We start from the raw sequence: 26,305 nt of genomic DNA, 5'->3' as shown, positions 1-26,305 counted from the left end.
CGTTCACTTTCGACGGTAAAAATTCACAGAGGTCGCGAAAATATTTTACTCGACAAAAACCTGTTCTCCAATGTTTCAGCAGTTCACTGATGTTTAAAAAAAAAATGGCAATTCAAAATTTTCACTTTCGGATTCGCGAGAGGAAAAGAAAGAGAAAAGGGGAAAGGCAGCTGATACGTCGGTCGGATTTCCCCGTGATTTTTATTCTAGCGGAGGACGGAAGGCCCTTCGTCAAAGGGTCCCTCTCTTGCTGGTGTTTAATGAGAACCGGTACCCTGATCACACGCTACATCCCTCAGCTGACCACAATCCTTTCCCTCCGCTTGCCCCCGCCGCCCCCTGGCAAAGGGGTGTGATGTAAATCAGTCGAGCGGTCAGCCACCTACGCCCGCCGCACATTAACTTGGCTTGACCACTGCAGCTGAATTTTCGTAGATACAGCCTGTTCCGAGGCTCGAATTTACCGGATTAAAATGTGACTCTGTCTTCCGTTTCTGCGTCACCGATCGCCTGCCCCATTCCTGGAAAATGGAATTCGACCACCGATAGGATTAAAAAATGTCAAGATGTGTAAGATTTGACGATTCTTCGAGTTGTAATGGAATAGAGAAAATAACCTAAATATAATTTCATCGATTCACTAAACGTAGCTGAATGCTCGACCTTAGATGTATCGAACAATTGACACGTGTCTAATCTTAGGAAATATGGAGTGAGCTCTCCGAGTAGCTAAAAATTTGTCAAATATACGATTTATAATCACATCTTAACATTCGTCGTGATTGTTAGAGAAAAAAAAAAGTGCGGTGGAAACGAACAAGGACAAAGCTATGAAAACTCGAAAACTAATTTGTCAGAATTACGAAGGGTGATACATGGAAACCGACTGATGAAATGAGGCGAAAATGAGGCGAAATTTTAAATTGGATGCTCGTGATGAGTTTTTTTTTTTTTTTCTTTATCTATATATTTTATTTATAGACATAATGTATACATTTATACACGAAATAATTCGAATGATTTGATAAAATTATTATACCTTGTCTTCTGTCGTATTAAAGTGGTGATGAAGAAAATTTGATCGACGAAATTATTCAATACATAACATAAATTATTGCAGTAGAAAACGGGCATTCTGTTACAAGGGTGCTAGGAATTCAGTTGATTCATGTATGGTGCTTCGAATACCCGAATGCAGAAGGGCCGTAAATTCGCTTTTGAAAAGTTAAAACATGCGGCTGATCGTACATGGTTAGACAAAAAATCTCCCAGCATGTCCGCTAATATTTTCGGATTGATTTAACCATTCATCAACGTATAACTCGCTGAAAAGAAAAGTTCAAATTACAAAAATTAAATGTTGATACGACAATTTAAATGTTAAAATTTACAAAAATTTGTCTCATATTTACTAACAAAAATGTGACAAATAACGTAAATGGAAATTGGATCTGTTGAGGGTTTATGTTTAGTTAAATTTTTCCAACAGCGTAACAACGAAGAATCCTTGCAGTATTATCGACACCTGAATGTGGCATCGATTTATGACGATCACGTATCCAATTGTTAGTAATCGCCGGATTAGAAGAAAGTGAAGAAAATTTCGTGCGTGTGTTTCTTTTCCTCGTACGCCTGCGGAGAGCCGAACAATCGATTGTTAAGTTTGCGCCGCGCTGCCAGGGACACTTACAAATTAGCCAATCAAGTTCTAATCCCCTACCGATTTCTCCCCCCCGCCCCCGCCCCCCACACCATCCCTCCCACATTCACCCCCAATCAGCCCGCATCCAGCGGCAAATACTTTAATCCGTTCATTAATCCAGGGAAGATAAAACTTTCCCCCAAGTAGTTACACAGCATCCCTTTTGTCGTCAGATTTAGTTCGACGCCGATCATCAGTTCTGAATTAGTCACGCGATCATCCCGCAGGATGAAACTATTTATTGTCTTTTATACGGGAAATGCCGCAGAAATTTTCCAGGAAATTTCGAGTAAATTAAATTACGAATGTAAAAGTTTATTTTCGTCGTATTATCGGAAAAATATTGGACAATTTCTACCTGGTCAAATATATAAATTTATTGACGTTTTTACTATTTTACGACAACAAACAAGGAACCCTTTTTAATTCATTAATTATTTTCACCAATTGGTACTGACTTGATTGGAAATTTTTTGGAACGATGACTTGTATGTTTCTTGAAATTGGATGTAAAAAATTTGAGAAATTTTGTAAAATTCGTTGATAAAATTTTATTCGATTCATTTTCAGGTTAATTATGAATCGAAAAAGTGAATCTTTGGTTTTATCTTCGGAAATATAGCAAAATTAATCATTGATAAGACTGTTATTGAAAAGGCACAATCTCCAACGTTGTTAAGGGAATATTTACACGAGTCACACCAAATCACTGTGTAACTTCATCGTTAGAGATTAGCTACAGAGAAATAAAAATACCGATAACTGATCAAAGAGCAGAAGAAATAAAAAAAACCGACGAAAAGGATGTGCAAATGAGCTGGCGTTTTTCTAAAAGTTGTAAAAAATTATATCTTGACAGTGACAGATCGCTTACCTCAAACCGAATATATCTAATAGATAAATTTGGACGCTCGCGTGCGGCGACGTTCCACGATTTAAAAGTTTACCCGACTCCGCGTGCCGGTGGGGGGTTGATGGCTTAGAGAGGCTCGCGGATTTTCTGCCCGTTTTTACCGTCGCCGGCAGCCATACGTACCGCTTTGCAAACAACAATAAATATATTTCACGTCGGGTGAAGAGGGGGGATACAGAATGCGGGTGGATGTCGGGGGGCGAAAGCTCTACGCAAGCACGTACGAACATAGCTTAGCGTAATCTGATTGCATACCTCCCACCCTTCTCGAAACCCCGTATCGTCTGCAAACTACGGACACGAAGCTCACGATGGCCAAAACACGACGGCATTCTAGAGTCGAGAATCTGAGAAGACCTGATCGAAAATCATCTGATCGAGCTTAGCCTCTTCTTAGTGTGGCGATAATGAGATTTCCGTACCAATTTTGTAGCAGAAAAAAAACTTGATACATTTATCGTCTAATCTCGGTATCGCGAGATCTATTCTTTAACTCTCGGTTCTTAAGTTCGCTGAATTTGGTTCTGAAATCAGATTTTTTTAATTCAAAATAGCGGATCCAATATCGGGATTGTCAAATTAAATTCCGAATTGAATTTGAGCGCCTAAATGCGAGAAAATATCTAACATGATAAAAAACACTAAGGATACAAATTTTTGTCGAAATCTAACTACTCTTCGAATTTGCTCCCGCCATATTGGATCCGACATTTTCAATTTTGGAAAGCTGATTGCAGATTCGGATGCAGTGACGTCACAAACTATGATCAACCGATCAACAGTCACATCGATTTAGTAAACAGATTTTTTTTTTAAATGCCCACATATGTGTGACGGCACAAAAGTGGTACGACTTTTTTCCGCTCATATGTCTGAAGGGAATACTACTGACGGATACCTGTATTTTTTTTTTTTCACCCTTATGAGCTTTGAAATTTGAAAAATGGTCTTTGATTGATCAATTTTAACTCTACTCATTTTACTCGAAATGATATTGCTGACGAAATTTGCTACACATTGGATTGAGACACGTAATTTTATGTAATGATTTGTATCCGATCGATCGTACGCTCTATTCTTCGATAATATTATAAAAAATTTACTAAAATATACAGTATTCTGATGAAATTAGAATTTTCAGTTCCGATAATAACCGCAAGTTTGTGTAACCCAAGAAAACTTTTTTAGTTTCGATTTAAAAACTTCAAATAAAGATAGAACTGATGTCTTTCAGGTATATATTCATCAAATTTCAGAACCAGGATGTTGATCATTAATCAACAATCGTTGATTAACGTAAAAGCTTTTTAGTGGTTTGAGAAATTTGAACAGGTATTGTAATTTTCAGCAGAAATTTTAGTCGTAGTAACAGTAACACAAAAATATCAGAATACAAAAAATTAATTGCATAATAACTCGGCTAAACAAGACATCGATGAGACTTCTCTTTGATCAGTTAAAAGCTGGAAGTTCTGAGTTTTAAGGGTAGATTTTTGGAGCAACGAACTTCGGGTCGACGCGCTCAGAATGCAAATGTCTAATTACCGCGGTCGCAATGGGTTTCCACAAGCAAGTGTAATATGTGAAGTTTTTGCCATGGCTCACATGCGGTTTCGGGGAGCTTAAAACATCCCTTAAATTACACCCATTAGCAAGGGTTGAACGCCTAGCAAATGAGGATTTCACTGCCACTGTTACGTGAGATTTATTCCATGCGAAATATTCAGGCAGACCGGAGGGCCGCGTGGCTTCCAGTGAAATTCCGTTTTCATTATACGATCGGTGAAAAGACATCCCGAGGAGAAAGGCGATCGCAAAATAAGACAAAACTGTGCACGCTGGATTTATGTGAATTTTAACGCGCGCGTGCAGAATAAAATAAATGGTTGTAGGAATTATTCAATCATTCGTTATCTGACACCTGAAAATTTTAAAGACATCTCGATGAACGTAAAAAGAACTTTCCAAAATAACTGATATAAATGGGAAATATTTTATTTCATTGATTTTTCGAAGTAATAAGAAATAATTCTATGAACATTCAAGTGCGCGGTAGTTTTATTTGTATTGGTTACATGATACTTAACGGCAATTTCGATAATTACAGGTAAGCGATCGGATACCAAAATTTCGACCCCATTGCTATTTTTAATACGCTGTCAGATGTGAATAGTCTCAAAATTTTAGACCTTCGGACGATGACTGTTTTCAAATAGAACATTTTTCCGTCAAATTTTTCCGTTCTTCTTCCTATTCTCTACGTAAAAAAAAAAAAATACTTTTCGAGGCTACTTCAAAGAAAACAAATATTTTTATAGATCCATCGAAAAGTAGTGCGAAATTTTTCGTCAAGACTCGAGACATCCAGAAAAAAAGCGAAAAAAATGAACGGAAATGGCAAAGATGCCCACAAGCAGTGATCAAAAGTGATAATTCTGCGTCGTTTTTCTAACATCGGTTTCAATTTACGTCTTATCTCGTCGCGACGCGTTTTTCGCGGGGATCGCGGGTCGCAGAACGATTTGTAAAATTTAAACAGTCCCTGGGGATGAAGCGAGTCGCAGGAGTAGGAAGGAGAAACGGGAACGGCGCGGCGGTTCCAGACAACCGTACAACGGCCGGGAGCGTCCTTCCTGGAGGATAAAACAAAACACAGGCGAGTATATTAATGCCTGGCTTAATGCGCTCCCGTCTAATTAATGGACCCGACTAACCTCCCCGGACGCGGTGTGTATATAAAGTAAAAGATAACAGCCAGGAGAAATTAAGACAAAAGCTAACGAAATATATAAGCGCAAACCCCGGTCCCGCGGTTTTCGCCCGCAATTGCGGTTCTCCCTGGGGTGAATTGATGCCCGAAACGACTTCCGGTTTCATCGCTATATCTAAGCACGTATCTCGGCTTGATCGGACGCTCTTCAAATCATTCTGTAAATACGGAACGTTCGTTATATTGTAAAAACCTCATATTTTTTCCTTCATTTGACGATTCGGTATAATCGAAAAAATATTACGTGACTTTCTAGCCAATGATTTTTTCACCACGGAGCATTTAATTCCTATTCGGGATAGAACATACTGTTCAAATGTAACGACTGACAGAATTTTTGACCTCGGTAGAAAAAGTAACAGGAAAAAATTCATCGTACGTACGTGTTATAAAATATTTTTGCGAAAAATTTGTAAACCACATTTTGAAAAAAGTTTTTCTCAATGATCAAATTTTTGCGTAATTTACTAATTAGATCCAAAATCTCAACACGTGGTTATTTACTGTACGTCGTAAAAAAAAAACACTGCCAAATTTAAACTGAATCGTGTAATTATTTTGCCCCGGATTTCATTACAAATTAGTCGAGTCATTACTTCGATATCAGATTCCGAGATAATTAACGATTTGTAAACAGCGTTTTATTTGTAATTATCAGCTAGATGGCTTCAGTTTAGTATCCGGTGATTCCCTTTGTTTTTTTTTTTCACTTCTTCCTTGGACTTTTCGTTTCCAGCATTCAATGCAATACGAAAATACGAAGGGACGCGACTTACAGATGTATAAAAAACATCCCATGTTCCGGGATATTCGACGAGAAAATTGAAGAGGAAAATTAAAACGGGCTATAAGTGTCGTTTTTATCAAATAAAAAGAGAAAAAAAAAATTATCTAGAAAACATTGGGCTTGACACCCACGTACTTACGAAAATAATTTTTTTTTAAAGCACTGACAGCCTGCTTAAATTCCCCTCTTGAATTATTAGACGAGTGGCTCCGCGAGAAATTCAAATATCGAACTTTTACCACCGCGTACTATTTTTCAATCATAATATTATTAAAACGGTGATGAAGAATATTTTTTTTTTCAAAATACGGGGAACAGTATAAACCTTCACAAACTTCCCAATTTGTTTAAATATTTAGTACAGTCATGGAGCTCGATGTAACCGAGACCAAAAAAGCTCAAGCTTCAATTCCGACACAAAAGTAGCTGACACCAAAGTGCCAACTTTCAAAACACAGACGAAAAATGCTGTGCTTTCAAAGAAAACACGTGTGGAGCATATTGGAATTATTCGAGAATCGAGACAAGGCTAATCGCGAAAGCTCGCTAGATTCATTTTTTCAACTTCGTCCGACGACGACGAGTTCGTTCAGCGTAACGCTTATATTACGGGGCGACTGTTAACCCCGGTTGAAATTTTCTAATAGATAACATCTGGGGGAGGAACCTTCGGAGGTGTGTATATAGAGGTGGCGAAGGCGGAGCTTTCGGATGGGAGAGACACTCCCGCGAAGTTACATCGCACCAGCTACGCTATATATGCACCAAGCTTTCAACGGTCGATGCGCAGAATATCAGGGGAAAAACGAAAATCACGACTATCCCTCCTCGCAGTTACTCCACGAATAGTTCTAACGATTTTCTAAGACGAAATTTCATTCCGTCGCGTTTTTTTATTCCGTTTCGTAATTCATGCCGTAGTCCGTGTTCGAGGGATTTCAATGTCAAGCAAGTGAAGTCATGAATCAACAAATTCCGATAGTCTCAACGTTAAGATTTTTTTGTGCATTACTTTGAATGTTAATGCAATTTTCACACCTCATGTTTGCAGAAATTCACTGCCTTTTATCACACATCTATTAACCGCGTTTTACCCTCCAATCTAATTGTTTTATTTTATCTAATCGTACAATTCTCTGATGTTCTATAAATTCGTGACAAAATTATTAATTCGACTTCACGTATAGTCGGTTTAATTATATATATATATTATATTTTTTTTAACGAACCCTTTAGTCGAGTCATAAACTTTATAAACTCTTTTCCTTGGCACAGTGGAATAAAATTATTTCATACAATTAATAAAAATCGTTATAAATCTGAAAACCAAATTACCTTCGACACGTTAGAAGTGATTCAGAATTTCTTCAGGTAAAATAAAGTGTTTCCAGACAAAAACTGGCATGCTAAAAAAACATCTTTCTGATTACATTTGAAAACAAAAAAACAAATTTGCAGCATAAGTTTTCGGTTGTAAAAAAAGATCTGAAATTTCTTCTACGTCGTATATTGATAAAAATAAATAAAGAACCTAATAATAATTACCGACCTCCCGAGCTAATCTCAGTTGAATATCGATCCTCCCCTGAGCGTTAATCAGAGCGTGGCTATAGTCCAAGTTTAATGGGTAAACAAATGAAAATCGGTGAATCGAAGCATTGTACCAAAGGGGGAAAAGCCAGTTCTAGTTTCATGCCCTTGACAAGGTTAACCGAAACATTAGCTCGAGTGAGCTTGGCCCCGGTTACTGCCAGGGATGCCACGTGACCCGGCTCGAACGAGTACGTCAGGTAGGTGATTGAATCATCCACGGATTCTGCTTCTCAAAGCAGCGATAATTCGATTACTTACCCGTGCCTCTGTTAATCATCGACTGATGTAACTGAACCGTCAAATACTACGCATCTCTCTCTCTACCTCCCTCCCCCTCTCTCTCTCTCTGTCCCTCTCTCTCCCTCTCGACTCTCACCCCATCGTTTTATAAGTATTCGCGAAACGTTAGCCTCGCTTCGCTTCGGGCCAATTTTATTTACAGCAGAACCCAACGAAAGCTGTTCCGATCGTGACTTCAACTTCACGAAATTATGGAAGGCCTCATTTCTAGCGGATTTCGTAAAAAAGATGCTTTTTGTAAAGTTCAGTATTTGGTCTTTTGATTCTTTCTGTTTTGAATGCCCTGAAAGAATTATCGAACATGGCGCATATCGATTCCAACACTGTGAGATTAGTCTTGGCCCCAAGGATGAAAGTTGACTGTTGAGTTTAGTGCGAACTCTAGTCAGTGAAATCTTTTGGAATCCCATGAAATTTTTATAGATCGAAATAATCAACGAAATACTCACTCGTTGTCAGAGGAAAAGCAAAACAATCTTCGTATAACAATTTTATTTCCACACTTCCAGCGTTTCAATTGAAACTGTCACGATCCCGTCGATTTCTCCATCAATATAGTTTAAAATTGTCCATCAAACTCTACCAAAATACGCCGCGCAGCATTAGATTCTCATAAAAATGATCGAAATTTTATAATTTTGAACATTCTTCAAATTAAAATTTTTTTTCTCAAATTGTCGATGTCTTGACCTTGTGTTCATCGAATTTGAAGGTATGTTATTTCATTCCCGTTCGCCATAACTGGCGCGAATATCATCACTGGATATTTTTTTAAACGGTGTCTTCTCTCTTCCCATCGTTCGATACGGTCCAATTCATCTTTAACAAACCGCAAATATGTACCCAGGCATTCCTCGACAGAGAACCTCCCCCGGCACCCTGCCCTCCGTTCCGGTAGCTGGTTCTCTCTCTATCTTTCTCTCTCTCGCCCCTTGTTCTCCCGAGTCGAAGGGCCCAACAAGCAGCCGTAATAGCCCTGGGGTGATGGTCGGGCGAGTGAGGTTGGCTGCCTGGCAGATTACGCCCGGGTACGCCGGAGATGATAATCTTGATTGACTCGATTAATTTCGGCTTGAACCAAGTTTTGGGAATTTGCGTCTCCGGTGTTTACGCCGAGCGACAGGTAGGTAAAATCGGCGATCCACCCTCTCGCGCAAATTCTCAAGGGAAAAAGAGAGCCGACGAGCGAAGGTGCGTGTCGCGCGCCTCGATAATCACGTCGGCTCTTTTTGCGCTCGATGAAAAAGACGTCGGGAAAATCGATGTAACGCGTGTCCTGCGGAAAGGGGAGATACGCGAGTTGTAAAGTCGCGTTTTCGTAGAATTCCTGCGGAATTGTCGGTTTCCCGTGGTATTGGGGGTTGAAGCGGCGGGTTTGGGTCGGAGTCGGTTCAACTTTCCCAAATTTCAGCCTGACCGACAAAGCTTTGTGTCGTAACCGCAAGAATTTGAATATACATACAATTCTTCCGACTCCTGGTCCACCGATCTATGTACTCGTGACGACCTCAAAACTATAATCTCAAATCACGTGGAAACGTCAGGGTACCTTTACCCTCTTGCGGATCGATAGCACTGATTTTCGAGATACTAGGCAGAGCTGTAACTTGGTTCCAAACCTGTCTTTGAGTCGGAATTGGGAATCGACAAATGGTGGAAAAGTAGGTACGGAAACTTGGTAAGATGAGAAGTGACAAGTGAACGGACTTGTAACCACCATCCCAGTGAACGAAAAGACGGTTAATCGAGGACGCGATGACAGACGTTTGGTAGTGGACGACTGGAATTTACTTCAAAGCAGCCGAGCAGCCCGGAGAAGATATTAGTATCCGTGGTGGAAGGTGGAAGGTTGGGGGACTCGCACTGTCCAAGCGGTTAGGACATATTGAAACCACATAAACTTTGCTCATAACTGCTGAGGGGAATGAGCGGAGTTTTAGCAGCCTGCAAACATCGCGTGTCCCGGCGTCCTGGACACTTGGATTTGAAAGGGCGGATGGAGGCTTACAGCCGGTGGATGGTGACTGGGGAACGATAAGGAGCGATATCCGATGGCTGAGGAGGATCGCTCTCCAAATTCGGGCCCGTGCAGGATGAATTATGTAAAAGCCAGGCACATCCGGTGCCTGACAAACTGCAGTTGTTTTCAAATATCTGGCGGAATGGTGGGCGAGGATAAACACGACGTCGAGGTCTGGTGAGGAGGGCGGGGGTCAAACTAATTCGATTCTAAACTCTGACCGCACCGAGCTGCGCACCCCCGACTCGGACACAGATGGCTGTAACCGCGGTTAAATTCTCAAGCCTTAACTCTAATTACTCATAGACAACCCGACGCGGGATTCGCGTAACAGCTGTTTCTGAAACTTGTTAAATGCCCCGAAAGGGATCATCTGGTCAAACGTGAGCACGATAGTTTGATTTCCTTCACGACTATTCCCTCTACCTCTACCTTCGGAACTAGTTATAACCTATTCGTTATACCGGTTCGGTTAGGATCGAATCTTCACGCGAAACGAGAGCTTCTGACTTTCTGTCCAAACGTCAGCAGGTGGAATACGTTGCCTTCAGATCCGCGGAGTCTCTCAAATTCTGTCCCGAACTCCTGGCAGTTGGCCCCGAATGTCTGTGGCGACTTTACAGCGGGTCAGAAAGTTTGGAAGAATGAAAACAATGCTCCGCAACTGTCATTCCGCAGACCGTAGAGTCTGGACTTATCGGATCTGCGAAAGATGAAAATGTCTCTTCTTGTTATCAGACTTTTATCACGAGTGCTTTTCGCTTTTATGATTCCAGAATACTTGACTTGGGAGAAAATGACGATGGACGTGAGCAAGACGGAACCGACCAAGAATGGGACAACCCAAAAAGAGTGCGCTGGGTGCGGAAAGAGCATAACCGAAAGGCAAGTCCGCGTCTTTGTCGGAATCTTGAAATTGGCACGATGAGCCGGTCTAGTGCGAATTTCGGTAATCTACCACAGAACGATTAATACTCCCGCAGGTATCTTCTAAACGCCCTGGATATGTACTGGCACGAGGATTGCCTGAAATGCGGATGCTGTGACTGCAGGCTTGGAGAAGTTGGCTCGACGCTCTACACGAAAGCTAATTTGATACTCTGCAAAAGAGATTATCTCAGGTAAGTCAGCTTAGAGTATAAAACGGAAAACAAGGCAGGCTTTAGCTGCACTTTGATGAGTTCTTCAATTCGGATTATACATTATATATGCTGTGATGGAAAAAGGAGTAAATCAGTCCAACTCCTCAAGTTTTCAACCACTCAAAAAACGGGATGAAAAGTAATATCACTCCCGACTCAACCGTAATGTCAACTTTTTCGACATGGAAAGTGGAACGAAAGTAGCATATTATTCCCTCTCACCGCGTTTGCGGGTAATAATCTTCTTTATTCCCTTGTTGCATAATGTATTATTTCTTTCGTCGAAAACTACAAGGCAACAAGTCGACTTGATCCTCTTTTCCATGCCAGTCAACTCAGTCCAATTTCTAACGGAGCCGCCCAACAGGGATTGCAGTTAAAATGGTTGTAAAAAATTGCGAGACGAATGGACTTGCATTGTGCGAAAGTTTGATATGTGATGGCGAAGAGCAAACGAAAGTTTACAAAACAGCCTTGGGTCAACGGCGTGCCACAAATCGAATATTCCAGATGAATTTCCCTTATTGAATATATCTACAACCCGAATAAACACGCGTTGAACAAACAAGCCACGTTGAGATTACCGGCTCCCGAGGGAGCGCACAGGTGCCTGGTTGCCTGGCGGCGGCTTCGCGTTGCGAGTTATTGAAACTATTGTCCTTATTAATGGTCAAATATTTGAGAATGATATTACCAGGCCTTTTATTGGATATCGGTATTGGTTATCCGCCGTTTCCGAAACCGAGATCCACAGCTTTTATTTTTCTCACGAGCGATATTTTCTTAACGCGAAAATCGTGTCTGCTGCACTTGCACTGCAAAATCTAGTAAGGACTTTCATATCTGCGCCTCAGATACGTCGCGCAAAATTTTTCGTATTTAACCATGAACGCTATTTTGGCACTGGGAAGATCGATCGGTTGCTTTATCGATAAAAAAACAATGCGATTCCTATTTAAATTATATCGTATTCCCGAAAAATTCAAGGGAAGTAAATATCCTCATTCATTCAAAATCGTACGACGAAAAAGGAAGACGAGTAACTGAGAAAACTCCAGTAAAAATCTGCTTGGTGATATTCAAAAATGTCTGACTTTATACCTGAACTTTTTGTGACCCGTGACTCAGCGTCAAAATGTTTATTTATCCACCTGAATTTTCAGGCTCTTTGGAAATACCGGCTACTGTGCAGCGTGCAGCAAAGTGATACCAGCATTTGAGATGGTGATGAGAGCAAGAGCGAACGTTTATCACTTGGAGTGTTTCGCTTGTCAGCAGTGCAATCACCGGTAAGCCAATTAATCGCAGATATTTCCGCACGCAATGTTATGGCGTGACCAGCATGTTTGTAATAGGCGCGCAGATAGGCAAAAAATCGTTGCTTCTTATTAACCTTACCACGAGTTTATCGCAAATTTAGCATTTGTCAAATTACTGTTCAATTTAAATCACTTGAAAATGGCTAAAAATCTATTAGATTCGTTCTATTTGACTCTATAATGGCTCATTTTATTTAGAACATTATTTTTTATCGGTAAATATTCAATTTTACAATATTTCACCGGTATTGATTGTGACTAAAAAATGGGAATACTAAATTGACTACTGCATAAAAATCGGTTTCAGTGACTGGATGAAATCGAGGAAAATCTACCGGATTTCGATAGATTTTCGAGCGATTTCAAGCGAAGCATCGTTTTCAATCTTTTGTTTACAATTCCAGTATTCTCTATTTCCGCAACAAGAGAATTATAGAATTAACCAAAATGAGAAACAGTGAAAATAAATCATTGAAACGAGGTGGAAAATCGGCGAGTATGTCTCGCGTGACGAACACGTTTTGAAACGCGGCGAGACGCGCGTCTTTGTTGATAACAATTCGTTCGGTAATTAAATCTTCACACCCGATGACGCACGTCTCATTCGGATATTCCTGAAGGCAGCTCATCCGTATAACAATTTAATTTATCCACCCCACCATTCCTCCGTCCCCCTCCATCTCTGTCTATCTCCAAAACTCTAACTTTACAACACTTCGCTTACTTATTCACAACAACTGAGTTAAGCTGCAAACTCCGTCGAGCTGGCTCAACTCGACTCTGCAGTCCTCGCGGGTCCAAACAGCTAGAAAACTCCCCAGCTGGTGAATATAATTCACGGTGAGAAAATTATCTCATCGTTTATTATCGCCGTCATGGGGACTCGACTGTTTTTATCTCGACGACGAAACAGAGTCTGAGATTTTCGGTTAGATTGAAACACCGATCGAAACAAACATTACGTGCCGCGAACTTGGTGAAGAATTTTTACAGGAGGACTGTGCCAAAAAAATCGAGTTGCCGAATTTGAAGCTGTTCGTTCAATGTGTTATAGAAGACAAAGAATAAAAGTGATACCCAAAGTTTCATCGACATCGGTTGATATTTAGGGCTCGCGGAACTCAAAAAGATGTGTTTTTTTTTAATGATTTATGCCATTTTTTACACAAAGATTTGTTTCTTCGCTTTACCACATTATTAGTACAATTTTTTATTAAAATTTAGTGAAATACATATAATATTTAATATTTCAAAGCCTGCAAAGTGATATTGATCGAGTATTAGGATAGTTAAATGCATTTTCTAAAGGGTTGATTTCCATTTATTCAAAAACACGTTACGTATTTTCATTATTCGACCGTATCCTACGGCAAGTTGTGATTTTAGAATAATGTACAAGCTGGATATCACAGACTCAAATTTTTCGAGTCAATTTATTCCACTAAACGTCAAATTTTACAATCACGAGGCAGAGAAAAAATCTAAATCTAAAAAAAAAAACTCATCATAAAATGGAGATAGATAATAATTGACAACTGAAGGGAACTGCTCGAAGCATACACGGAGAATGGCGAAGACAGAGAGAGAGGATAAGGGTGGTAAGGAGAAGGGTGAAAGTAAAATGCAAATTATTTTGTCTAATACCTTGATTAAATCACGATATTCTAAGGGGAACGCTTTGAAACAATTCGAGGGGATGGCTTGCGAAACTTGCAACCTGGTAAAGGCCGCGCAGTAATCTCATGCCTACGCATACACACCCCTTTCACAGAATAATATCAGAGGTACACGATCCTCGAGTAGCGTTCAATATTGAGATGAGATTGCCCAAGTTTGCCGAAGGAGAGGAGACGAAGATGTTTGCTGTTGGATATGGAAAAAAAATTTATACTTGTACGAAACGGACAAATTGTCGCGAGCTGATAAGTCGACCGTCATCGGTACGATGGAAATTCACGGATCTCGAAAATTTGCCAATTCGTGTAATTGGCTTTCGAAAATTCGAAAATTTAACCACAATTCGCGTGGAAATATTCCGTGGTAGACTTTGCAACTCGACAAGTATCCCCGCGACATTTTTATCACGTTTACACGCGTTGTGCAGAATATGATTGTACGGTGTGTAAAATTGTGAAATACATTCACGCGAGAATATAATTCCACAGTACCGCCTCGTGGTGGCATAAATGATCACCGATAATCTAGAATTTTATCATCTACCGCTGTAACGGAAAATTGGAATTATCGTTTCAATGCAATTTCGGTCTGCCTGATATCTCATTCGTATTCATCGCATCGCGTCGTTAAACGGTATGTATTATTTAATTAGTTGCGAGAAGTAATTATGGTTAGCAAAATTACTATGTCATCGTTATAGAAACAGTCCGGTCAGTAACAAGAAATGTATCCCAGATCGATCTCTCCTATTTAGTTTCTTTTGTAATATGTTATAGTAGACTAAAAACTAAGCAACAGGTATTTTTTTTACATCTGCCATTAAATACTTCAAGGGGGTGAAACCACCCTCCAAAGTAAAGCATGTCAAGGTGCGATATAACGGTTTTTTTCTTTTTTTTTTTTTTAACTGAGAAAATAACATTTTTCATATCTCGTTATGAGAAAACTTTTTCAGTTGGATTAGTTAAAAATATTACGTTCTTGTGGGTGAATCTGCCAAATCGCCCCTCGAAATGAATTACTTGGGAGGATGATTTCACCCCCTCAAAGCGTTTAATGGCAGATAAAAGAAATACATGTCGCTTAGATTTTAGTCTACAATAACGTATTACAAAAGAAATAAGATTCGAGATATCGACCTGGTACACCATTCTATAATTTCAAACAATTCGCATAATCCACGTCGAATGGTTTCAGAATATAAATCTGTGCTTTTTAATTCTGACTTACCCTCATTTTTATCCAAAATTTCGCGTCATCCCCACGGCTGTATTCCGACTTTCATATTCCATTTCTTCCTGTAACGTCGAAAAAAGTTACGATTAACGAGCGAAAAGAACATTAATGATGGTAAAATTGTCAGATCCACCGAGTGTGGCGTTGCAAAAAACTTGCAGCAATGAATTGTGCGAATTCAAGTGGCGATATCGCAGTACACAGTTTACGTTATGATCCGCGGTTGCGCAAGCGAGGGAGGGAAACCACCGAGAATGGCATCGTCATTCATCGAGTTACGATGCTGCAACGTTTGCTCATGCTAAGCGTGTTGCATGAACTACCCATCGCGTCACCACGTCGTGCTCGACAACCGTAGCGTAATCGTATGTTTGCAGGTCGTTTCTCAGTCCGCGAAATTCCGTTTCAACATTTGTTTCACGAAAAACCGTACGAGGTTTTTTTGATTTTGTTTTTTCAACCCTCCTTCTCTACCGCATACATCCAAATTCAGGGAAGATAGAAAATATGTATAAAAAATATTGGAAACCAGTGCGAAACTGGATTCATGGAATCAATACGGAGTAGAAAATAGGTCAGATTTTTCGTGCTGGCATTTAAAATGAAATTTAGTTTTGGCCTGGCCTGGTAATGAAAATCATCCGAAAATCGACTCTGAAGTTACGTAGATAATGTAGAATGTGGATATGTACAATAAATACATTTAGGGAAAAAACGGACTCATTCTTCCTAATTATGTTCAATTATGTGAGGTCACGTTCCGACGAGGGGGAAATAGAATATGTAAACATGAAATGCGAGGGGTGATATTTATCAAAAAATTTAACACAGCGTTTGTTCTTGTCACATGCTGCATCGCGATATCACTGAAATGGAAAATTAAAAAATATCTTTCCGCTTAACGGTCAAACGGCAAACAGGATTTAACATACATATATACATATAATTACAGTTCCTTTAAACAAAACTCGAGATAACTTTGTCCCCCTCTTCGTTATATACGTGCGTATAATTAAACCCACCCTTTTTTTTTTTTTTTGTTGAAAACACCGAATACACAGGTAAATAAAGCTTGTTGATTACGAAATTTCGATGCTAAGTTCGTTGGCTGAAAAACGAGAAATTTGATAAAAGTAAAGTAAAATAATTTCTTCCTTTGTGTGGAAAAATCAAATGTGGATGATTTGGAAGCAATTTTGAACCGTTTTAATTTTACAGCTAAAATAGCGATGAGAATGAAAGATTCCGAATAAAACTGATTGGGAATAGAATCGTTGACGCCGATTGCGAGTTCGTTTGCGGAATTGGACTGGTTTTAATGAGGTTTCGATATGGGTTCGACCGCGCGTTAATTCCGCTGAAAACTTGCCGCGTTGACGAGTGCGCAACACACGTGCCAAACGATATTACGGTATAGTGTCGAACAATATTTGCCAGACCGCAAATTTCTGCATCATTTTACCGAGAGCCGAGCTGCAGGATAGCCTGGCTAATTTCGTATTTGTCCAATTAATTCAGGAGCATTTAACAGGATTTGATGTCTCATTAATTATTCTGTAGTCCATAGATTAGCGATTCGAGCCTCTCTTTCCGCCCCCCGGACGTTCCCGCATTGCGATTTTATTTTTCCATCCTGTTAGCAAAAAATACGGATTGCGCGATTAATTCGATCGGTGCATACGAAGCATTATTTTCGGCGGTGAAAAACCCGCCACACCCTATCAGATTAGAATTTCACAAATTTCCCCCCCGAGCCGAGTAATAGGTACTAATTAACAGGCAGAAGCCGCGCGTGTGGTTTTCGAATTACGGTCTGCAACTATTTATCGCATTTTTGTCCAAATTCCCTGTCCAATACATTTCAATTGCAAAGTGAAACGTGAACTTCGTAGAGAATCAATTACGTCAGGAATTCGCAATCGAATTGCCAATCCGTGTGCACAATGCGAATTGATAAAGCTAGGAATATGAAAAAGTTTAGATAAAAAATCGAATAAAACATAGGATATTTCAACCCTCTGTAAAACTGTAAGCTTCGTAAAACGCGGAGTAAATTTCACCCTTGATTAAACCGATTGATCCATGCACTTCCACGCCGACTGAATTACACGTGGGATTTCGGCCTATTTTTTAACCCCGAAACTGCAGGTGCCCGAACTTTTTGCGGCAACGCGAAGGAAACTATCCGTCATGCGAGACGGTTGAGCCCAACGTACGTTAATCCAGGCGAGGCTCAGGAGCGCCTATTCTATTCTAGGATCAGTTTAAACCAGAGATTAAACTATCACTTTGCATGACAGCGTCTCAAAAACCCCGCCAGCTTAACTCGGCTGACAGTTATGAACTAATTCAGATCTTATAAATGCACAAGGGTTCTCTCCTTGTTATATGCGTATGACATACAGATAAAATACATGGATTAATACAGCGAGGTTTGTCATACGGACTGTGACGAGTGACTGCGAAAGAATATCGTCGAGAATGGTAGTGCGTTAGGTGGAATATAAAATCATAAACGAAAAGCCTATCGCATAAAAATTATTGTCATGAGGAGCTTTAAAATTGAAACTTGGGGTTGAAAACAAAAACGAATTTTTATCGACAGAAACTTTCGTTGAAGATTTGTTTTGTTGATTACATTTTTTTTTCAGAATCCACAGAGTTTCCAAAAAAATCTGTGTGAACTAATTTTCGCTGTGAAATTTTGATTATTCTGCAATCTGTTAGTAAATTTGCATATTTCGACCTAAAATCAATTATGAATCACGTACTAAAAAAATTGCTGTGAATCACACAAGTAAAACTATATACTATATACTATATAAAACTATATATATATATTTAGTTATAAAAAGGTTATAAAAAGCAATGCGGAATAATTCTTTGAGTTTCAGGTATGTGCAATGTACATAAATGTATGTATAGGTAGCTTTACGTAAACGTATACGTATGTATGCGTAAACAGAGGCAATGTAAAGTACAGTGAGTTAATTAATTAGCAAAACGTGTTTCCACTCCCAAGAGTTAGGAGCCGTGGTTTCTTGATTCTAATCCATCCGGGTGGCAAGTCTGTGGGTTTCATATACGCAAATGAAACATGGCCATGCGTGAGCGAATTTTATGGCTATAGTACATTAAGCAAGCGACGGTCGAAATAGGTGACGAGAATTTGATAAACATTTTCAAATAAGAGCCATTCCAGGATCGCCGAATTGAAGATAAATAAAATAACTAGAAAAAAAGAGCAGGAAGAAAATTAAACGTTTTAAATTATCGCGTACATTAACTTGTTACGGATATTCTGTTATATGGTTCGTCTTAAGAAAAGACGAATCCACATAAGAACTAGTGATTGAATTCACTGAAATCATCAAGTAGCGTTTGATTTGCTAGAAAATAAGTTTTTTTTTATTCAAACCAGGTTCACTTTGATCGAATAAATTTATTTGAATGAATTTCTTGTGTGGATTTGATCAAATGATTTGTTCAGATAAAATGAAACTTTCATCCAACCAAGCAAACATTGATTAGCGAATATAATTAGGCAGCTTCAAAGTGTATATATTGAGTTATAAAAATTTGCTGACAATAATCTTATACTTGCTCGAAGATAAAGTTTCGTCGAATGCGATCAGAGCTTTAAAATATCGATTGACAATGATTGAGATTGACATATTTGGAAAAACTGGCATATGAGCAGATTTATATTTATACCGAGCCACACGCAGCGTATTAAAATTGCATTTATTGACGACGGACATGAAAGCGTCGCTTATTACAAATCGGTGTCGAATACACAAAGCACATTGCGTTTCCCAAAGCTGTGGTAACGAGAGTCTCGGCTATCGAATGACAAAGGGATTCCCATGCCGACTCGCTTTCGACGCGAGGGGAGGGAAGAGAAGGGCAGGGGGGTCGGACATTGAAGCCCTTCGAGGCTGGACTGCATTTCCAAAATTCAAAATGCAACTGAATTCCCTCCTTGACGCGGCGTCCGGCTTTCGAAACCTGATATCCGTTTGCGGACCTGCACTTCAATAATGGTCGAGACATCATGGGGATGATTTTGATTGAAGCGGGTCATTGAAAATCTTGTCAAAAGAAGATTGAAGTGAAAAACGCGACGGTGAATTCAATTTTTGGAGTAAAAAAATAGCGCACGATCGTCTGAATACTCGAAACAAACAGCTTCGTGTTTGCAAGAAAACAAAGAAATTAGTTGTAGTCGTGATTACAGTGATAAATACGAATTAGATTAACTTCGAAAAGATTGGATTTTGACGCACGATCTAGTGGAAAAACACACCAATGAATTTAATTAAAACCAAATTAACCAAACGCGGGACGAATTGTAAAACTGTGAGTCCGTACAAAAAAAAATTATGCATTATTAAACAAATTTTTAAAAAGTCGCATTGTTCTACTATTTTTACAGAACAAAAGGAATGGCGTACCTTGAATTTTGACAAATCATGACTAATTTGTTCCTGTATCAACCCTCTAAAAATCGTCTGAAACTGTCTTCAGGTAACAATAATCCCTCCCAAAAAGCACCCTTGGTGCAAAAACCTTTCGCTAAATACATTAAATGTGGTCGTTACCCACAAAAATACCTTCTTTAATCGAAAACGTATGCATTCGATTACTTTATGCAAAAAACTCATTACACGAATACGCTGTATACAAATAAATACCCTTATCCTTTGTCAGAAAAAATTGAAATCACAAGTATTGCCAAGTATTCGCGCGCTTTGACGTTTAGCACTACGTTTGTACGCATTTTCACCCATTTTAACGCCAAACTGGGATAGACGATTTGTACGGTACACTTTAAAAATCCGTTTGAAAAATTTATACTGAAGCGTTTCTCGAGCAAGGATACATTACGCAATATGACGGACAAAAAATGTGAATACAAAATTGTGCAAAAACCACTAATCCGACAGCATCCATCCTTCGACCACGTAATCTGCATATTATTTACGCTACTATGTCGAAGAAGGCCTGCCCTACAACTTATGAATTGGCGGAGTTATAAATTTTTGGAAAATGACTCCGTTTCTACGGTTTTTAAAGTTTTTTTTCAAATAAAAATGACTTGGGCTCATTTCGAAGATATTTCAACTCTCTACGACTTTTCTTCTTGGGGTACAATGATTGCTTGATTACTTTTTTCATCCAAGAAGCGAAAAACTAAGAAAGAAACGCGTTTTCCACTTTTGAACATTAATAAAAATAAGTCGTCCCCTGAACTGAGTTGGATAAACGTGTGCATTTTCGTTTATTAAACGTGCTTCAAATTGCTGCGCAGTTAGTTTTCAGGTGAGATTTAAGTACCAAAAAGCCCGGATTGATTGGTCTATTCAGCCAAGTTTAATTGTAAGTAAAACGGCTTCGGTATAAGCGGAGTCTTCGAGCCAACGGCAAAACCGAGGTGTGGCTACGAATTGCTCGTTGGTGGTAAAACGATACGTGCGGTAAACAAACAAAGTCGAGATCTCGATGCGAATTTGACACACGTGTAGGGCTCGATCGCAGGCGAAGAAGGCAAGGAGGCAAGGAGGGTGTAACTTCCGTGGAGGGTTGTTAGCCGAGGTTAAATTGGCGGCAGTATATTACCGGTCAGAAGTCGCATTTAATTTGAATATAATCAGAAAAGTAGATCTCAAGAGCTCCCGGGGTTCTCCGCGGCCTGTAAGGACTGCGTGACGCTGGCCGGAAGTCGGCCCGGGACACCGGAAACAAAATGGCTGCACGAAGGGATGAAGTAAAGAGGAGGAGAAAGAAGCACAGCGGTCAGAGAGCCAGAGAGAGAGGGAGAGGGAGAGAGAGAGAGAGAGAGAGAGAGAGAGAGTAAAGCCTGGGTCTCGAGAGAGTGTGAATATACTCATAGTGCCAAGTTGACTTTGCACATTGTGCTACAGTTATTCGCCACAACCGAAGGTTAATCGTCAGCTCAGGCATAAATGGACGGAATTTGGTGCCGCGAATTATACAACGCCACTTTACGGGGTCTCCCCGCGTCGACGCGAGCATTGAAAATCACTTTTCGAAACAAAATGGTCTAGCTTTCCTCCCCTCTTCGCCAAACTCTAGGATTGTCGTTCAAGTGCATGGGTTCAAGGTAATCGTAAGAAAGAATACCTCTTTTGGATGGTTATTTTTTCAAAATGAATTCGTCTTGAATTTCGATCTACACAATCAGTGATTCAAGTCCGGGAAGATACTGAAAATCTTCAGAGATCTTTTGAAATTCTTTGAAATATCACGATGCCCAATGAAATCTCATGCAAGTATTGTAAAGCCTTTAGAACACCGTAAGTCCGCATTAAATCTTTATGGTTCGAAATCTTCTCGCTAATATATGTCATCTTTTCTCATTGATCAAGCTTCAAAGTAATGAAATATAAACTACATTCAAAACTGCGTGAATGATTAGTTAAAAAAAGAAAAAACCAAGCAAAATATCAAAAATTTCTCTTTTATTTCCAGCTTGGCGTGTACCTGCGTAACGTAGGTAACTGCAACGTGTGTTGGCACGATTATTCGCAAAGACCGTGGGTGGAACAATGACAATTAAATCAGCTAAGCTCGTATAATGTCGAAATACAATAATATAAACACAAACAATGCAATGGGAGATGAGGGGAGGTTCGGCGAGTACGGTGTACGGCTATACAAGGTAATCGCTTGACAAAGACGTGGCTTCTGCAGACAATAGGTACCGAGGATCCTCGCGAAACAGATCGTAAGTCGAGAAAGCTTAAATCCGAAGCCCGTTACGCTCGCAATCGATCATTCGCAGATTATGCACCATTATTGCCACTCGTTAAATGAATCGTCGGATAATTTTGTCTCTGGAAATTTCTGTTTAAAGGAAAGAAAAAAGAAAATGGTCAAATTGACAGTCGATTTATTTGTCATCGAAATTATGAACGACGTTGCACGAATAGATATGCGTACATAACAATTTCGATGGCAAAGCTCACAAATCACAAGGCTGTATGTACGCAGCGATAATTACACGGAATTATCAGCTTTGAAAACGTTGAGCTGCAGGGTGAATTTCAAAACATATTTTCGAATATTGTACACCCCGTTGAATGAACGGCTCGCTTTTATTGTTGGTGAAATATTATTTCAAGTCGTTCAATATTATTCCCCACGGTTTTAATCCGACGCCAATTCTGCACATGCAATAACTGACGTATAAACTCCGATTTCAACGCTAAAACGCCGTTGCATTCCATCGTGATAATTCCGAACGTGTTATTGCATAAGGGAACCGTCCGACCCACTGTTTGGCAATTTATAAAATTGGCCAAATATTTTTCTGCAAAATTACATGCTAATGCGTTGAATATGATTTGTGGAAAGTTACTGCAAACAAATATGCAGCATGCATAACCGCACCGAGCATGCACCATATATCTATTCCCATAGATCAATACGCGGTTTTTGTAACGCGTTAACTGTTGCTTGCAGGCAAAAAACATGTTTCAAACCGACGTTTCCACGACGCCCATGAACCGTTGAAAAGCGTGTGATTAAGCAACTGAGCCTTAAGAGTGTTTCGTGCCCTCGCGTGACTCGAGAAGAAAGACTTCCGTTCTCGTCTACACTTTGCAAGGTCAACAGCTTCGACCCTTGACTAATAGGGAAGTTCCGTGAATTTTTATATTTTTATCTTACATCTTCGTGATTCGAAGAATATTATTTGATCATGCTTTTCGGTGTTTCATTTCAAATAAAGTCGAAGCAAATTTTAAAGGTTGAAAAAGGTTAAAGGATTATTATTATTATTATTTAAGTAGTGAAATAGTTTCCCTCAAAATTCGAAGTAAAAAAAAAACCGGAATATTTTATCCAAACTCGAAGACTTTCTAAACATATCGCGAATATGCTTTCGCTAATTGATCGTTTAAGATGGCACGAAAAGGTTGAGCTTCAATTACGAATACCAGCTGCCTCGCCGTTCGACTCAAACGCGATAATTACTTGAAGATCTAAGATGATTATACCTGTATATGGTTGTGAAAATTAAAATGACGTTAAATTGACGTCGAGAGGCGAGGGTGGCAAAGGTCAGAGAAATGCCAGCCACGACCTGCCGACTGACATTACGTGCACGAAATGTCATCAACCCCAACAAGGTGTTTCTTTTCTCAAGCGATATCCCGCACCATCTGCTACCCTTAGCCGAACCCTTTCAAACCATAACACGCCGCGTTCTTCGGTTATTAATAAGAAATTAACGAGGAAATAAGGTCGAGCCTCGCGAATCGTTGCAAGGCCTCGACTTCTTTGCCGTTAGCGAAACTCAATTTCTGACTAAATATTGTAAGTAGTAGTCAATGGTTCAAAAACGTTTCACTCACTCAAACCTCGGAATCTGCTCCAGACATTTCACGGATAGCAGAGATGCGGGGAGACAATCTGAGACTTGGGTGACACATTGGCTTCTGAGTTCTACAATATCTGCTCCAGACACTTAGTTCTCCAGACTGCTCGGTACTCGCGATACCCGCGAACCGACTTCATATTATATCTCCCTCGTCACGTCTGACGTCACTTCCAAACTATTCACACTCGTCGCACAATGGGGACCCATCCACAATAATATTGCAGCATTCGTGCTCGCGCGCGTAACGAGTGAAATTTCGAATCGGAAATTTTCGTCAGGGTCGAAAGCTCGGAAGGTTTATCACGGCGCTTGGGAGCTTTTTACACTACAGTAAAAATTTGATGAAACAATAATCGACGAAATGGTAGTCGAATAAACTCCGAAGTAACGCTGTCTAGAAACGATTTCCGAGCAATTTTGACCTCGTAAAATTCTCGTAAGCGGTCAAAAGCGTCGAGCTAAGACGCGTGCTCATCCTTGTGCGTGAGGCAAACAGTACGGTATAAATCCGTGACGCATGCATGCCGAAATCGATAGTACGTATCTAGGCAGTGTAGGTATAGTGGAAGGTAGAAGCTCGGCATTACGTTTTAACAAGCTTCCTGTGTTCGGTTGAGTTTCGAGGCGGCCCCGCGGCAGAAACGGGAAGTTTCCCTTCGCTTCAACGATTCTTGCCACATTTTCTTCCACTTAACTCTCTCGACGGGCTTCGTGATAACGCGGCTGCAGGGAGAGTTGTAACCGTCCGCACATGCGAGTCAACCAGTTCTTTGGTTCGTTAGACTACACCGAGGCGGGGTGCAAGGCCGGTTTCGTTTCGTTCGCGGGGGGCCAGACAGGGGTGCGCGCCTTCCGTGAAGTTATGAGAGCCAAGGTGGAAAGATAACCTGGAAAGCATTACTCACCGAAAGAACCGAGCCCGCGAGACGGAGAGACAGAACCCCGGGAGATCCGGAGATTCCGAGATCCACGCGATATCGCGAATATCTTATCGACTCTCTTACTTTGTCGAGCCAACATTTTCTCTCAATTTTTTTTTCATTCGTTCATCCCTTAGTTCGCTTAAACCGGAATCACGGTAGTCGTCCTTGAAATCGCCGGTCGCATCGTGAGTTGGCGAAAGCATATTATCGACTTACCAAAACGATGGTGTCACGGTGTATCAACAACTTTCAGGGAAGCTCAATGCACGTTTCGGTCACACAGCTTATATTTACGAAGGTGTTTGTAACCGTGTCGTTGCATGTTTTCATCTCGCGATACTTTGCGGAAGACCTTTACACGCGTAGCACTCAAGACACACTGATCACTCTTGGCGCTTCATCAGCTGTCCGATACGTTACGGTACGTACGATACGTACAGAGAACGTAGAGAACGCTGTGGAGACTCGGAGACAGTACGTACGATATAAGTTCTTCGTAAGCACACCGAGTCGCGATTAGTGAGTCTGTTCATCTATGGCATCCATGCCTGAACATGACTGTAGTTGTACTTGCTGATTGAAAATTCGATTGAGTTTAAAGTTAACTCTTGATTATACTGTGTTCTCCGACGTTAGTTTCTAATGGGTTTTTAGTTGGAGCATTTGAGAAAAAAGTCTGACCGATAAGCGAATTTCGATTAAGTCGAAGGATATCACGGATTGGTAAGAGAAGAAGGAGATGAGAGTGGTGGTCAAGTTTTGCACAGCTCATCACGAAGGGCGGCGTCGGTTGGTCGCCGAAGGGCGAAGAAAGGCGGGAGCAGGCAGTCTCGAGTCGCCCTTCTGTTAGTTCGGCACTGAATTCCTCGATCTTCTCTCAGGGCTTTAACTCCCAAGGGTGAAATGGCTCATTCGAACGCACTTATCCGCCACACGCCATAGATAACCATAGATTAATGGCATCGGGAGAATCAAAGAGGATGGGGAGAGAAGGAGAGAGATAGAGAGAGAGAGGGAGAGAGATCTATAAGAGAGCGTTATACGTCCCCGTACAGATATAGATATTTCTAAGAGTGATTTATCGTTTATTGAGAAATATGAGGATACTCTTCATCGTTCGCGTCTTTCGACGGGTTAATCCTTCCGACTCTCGCTCGAGTAACGAGGACTCGAAGCCCCGGGGATGGAGCTAAAAGGCACGATGTGAAGATGATAATTGCCCGAGCAGCGGTGGATCTTCTGGCGAAAGTCGGTGTGAGCATCAGCCATAGAAGTTCGGAGGAACTCGATTAATGTAAGCCAACCCTTGGAAAGGCTTACCGGTAGGCTTAGCTGAGAGAAGAGGCTCTAGGATATTCAGTTATCAAGTACGTCCGGTCACGCTGAGACACCGCGCCGGAAGTCAAACAAGCTGCCACACCGAAGATAAGGGGGAACCGAGGGAAGGACACCGTGAAGAGGGACGCGAGGAAGACGGACCTTTCGGCTTAAATTTTGGCCGAGTCAAATTCAACCTGGC

The 26,305-nt window shown here is 40.4% G+C and overlaps 1 protein-coding gene across 3 annotated transcripts in view; it reads left to right on the top strand.

The window, feature by feature from the left end:
• The window catches only part of LOC124221211 (LIM domain only protein 3), a 106,604-nt gene that overhangs the window by 54,036 nt on the left and 26,263 nt on the right, over positions 1-26,305 (top strand). For all 3 annotated transcript variants that reach the window (XM_046630975.2, XM_046630974.2, XM_046630973.2), the window contains exons 2-4: positions 10,862-10,970; positions 11,069-11,206; positions 12,391-12,516. In XM_046630975.2, coding sequence (XP_046486931.1) covers positions 10,882-10,970; positions 11,069-11,206; positions 12,391-12,516 — 353 coding nt within the window. In that variant the 5' untranslated portion in view covers positions 10,862-10,881. The remainder of the gene's footprint in view (positions 1-10,861; positions 10,971-11,068; positions 11,207-12,390; positions 12,517-26,305) is intronic.

The sequence above is a fragment of the Neodiprion pinetum genome, chromosome 6 (assembly GCF_021155775.2).
Source record: "Neodiprion pinetum isolate iyNeoPine1 chromosome 6, iyNeoPine1.2, whole genome shotgun sequence".
Lineage (NCBI taxonomy): Eukaryota > Metazoa > Arthropoda > Insecta > Hymenoptera > Diprionidae > Neodiprion > Neodiprion pinetum.
Note: the sequence above shows the minus strand (reverse complement) of the source record. Positions and strands in the feature narration are given on the sequence as shown.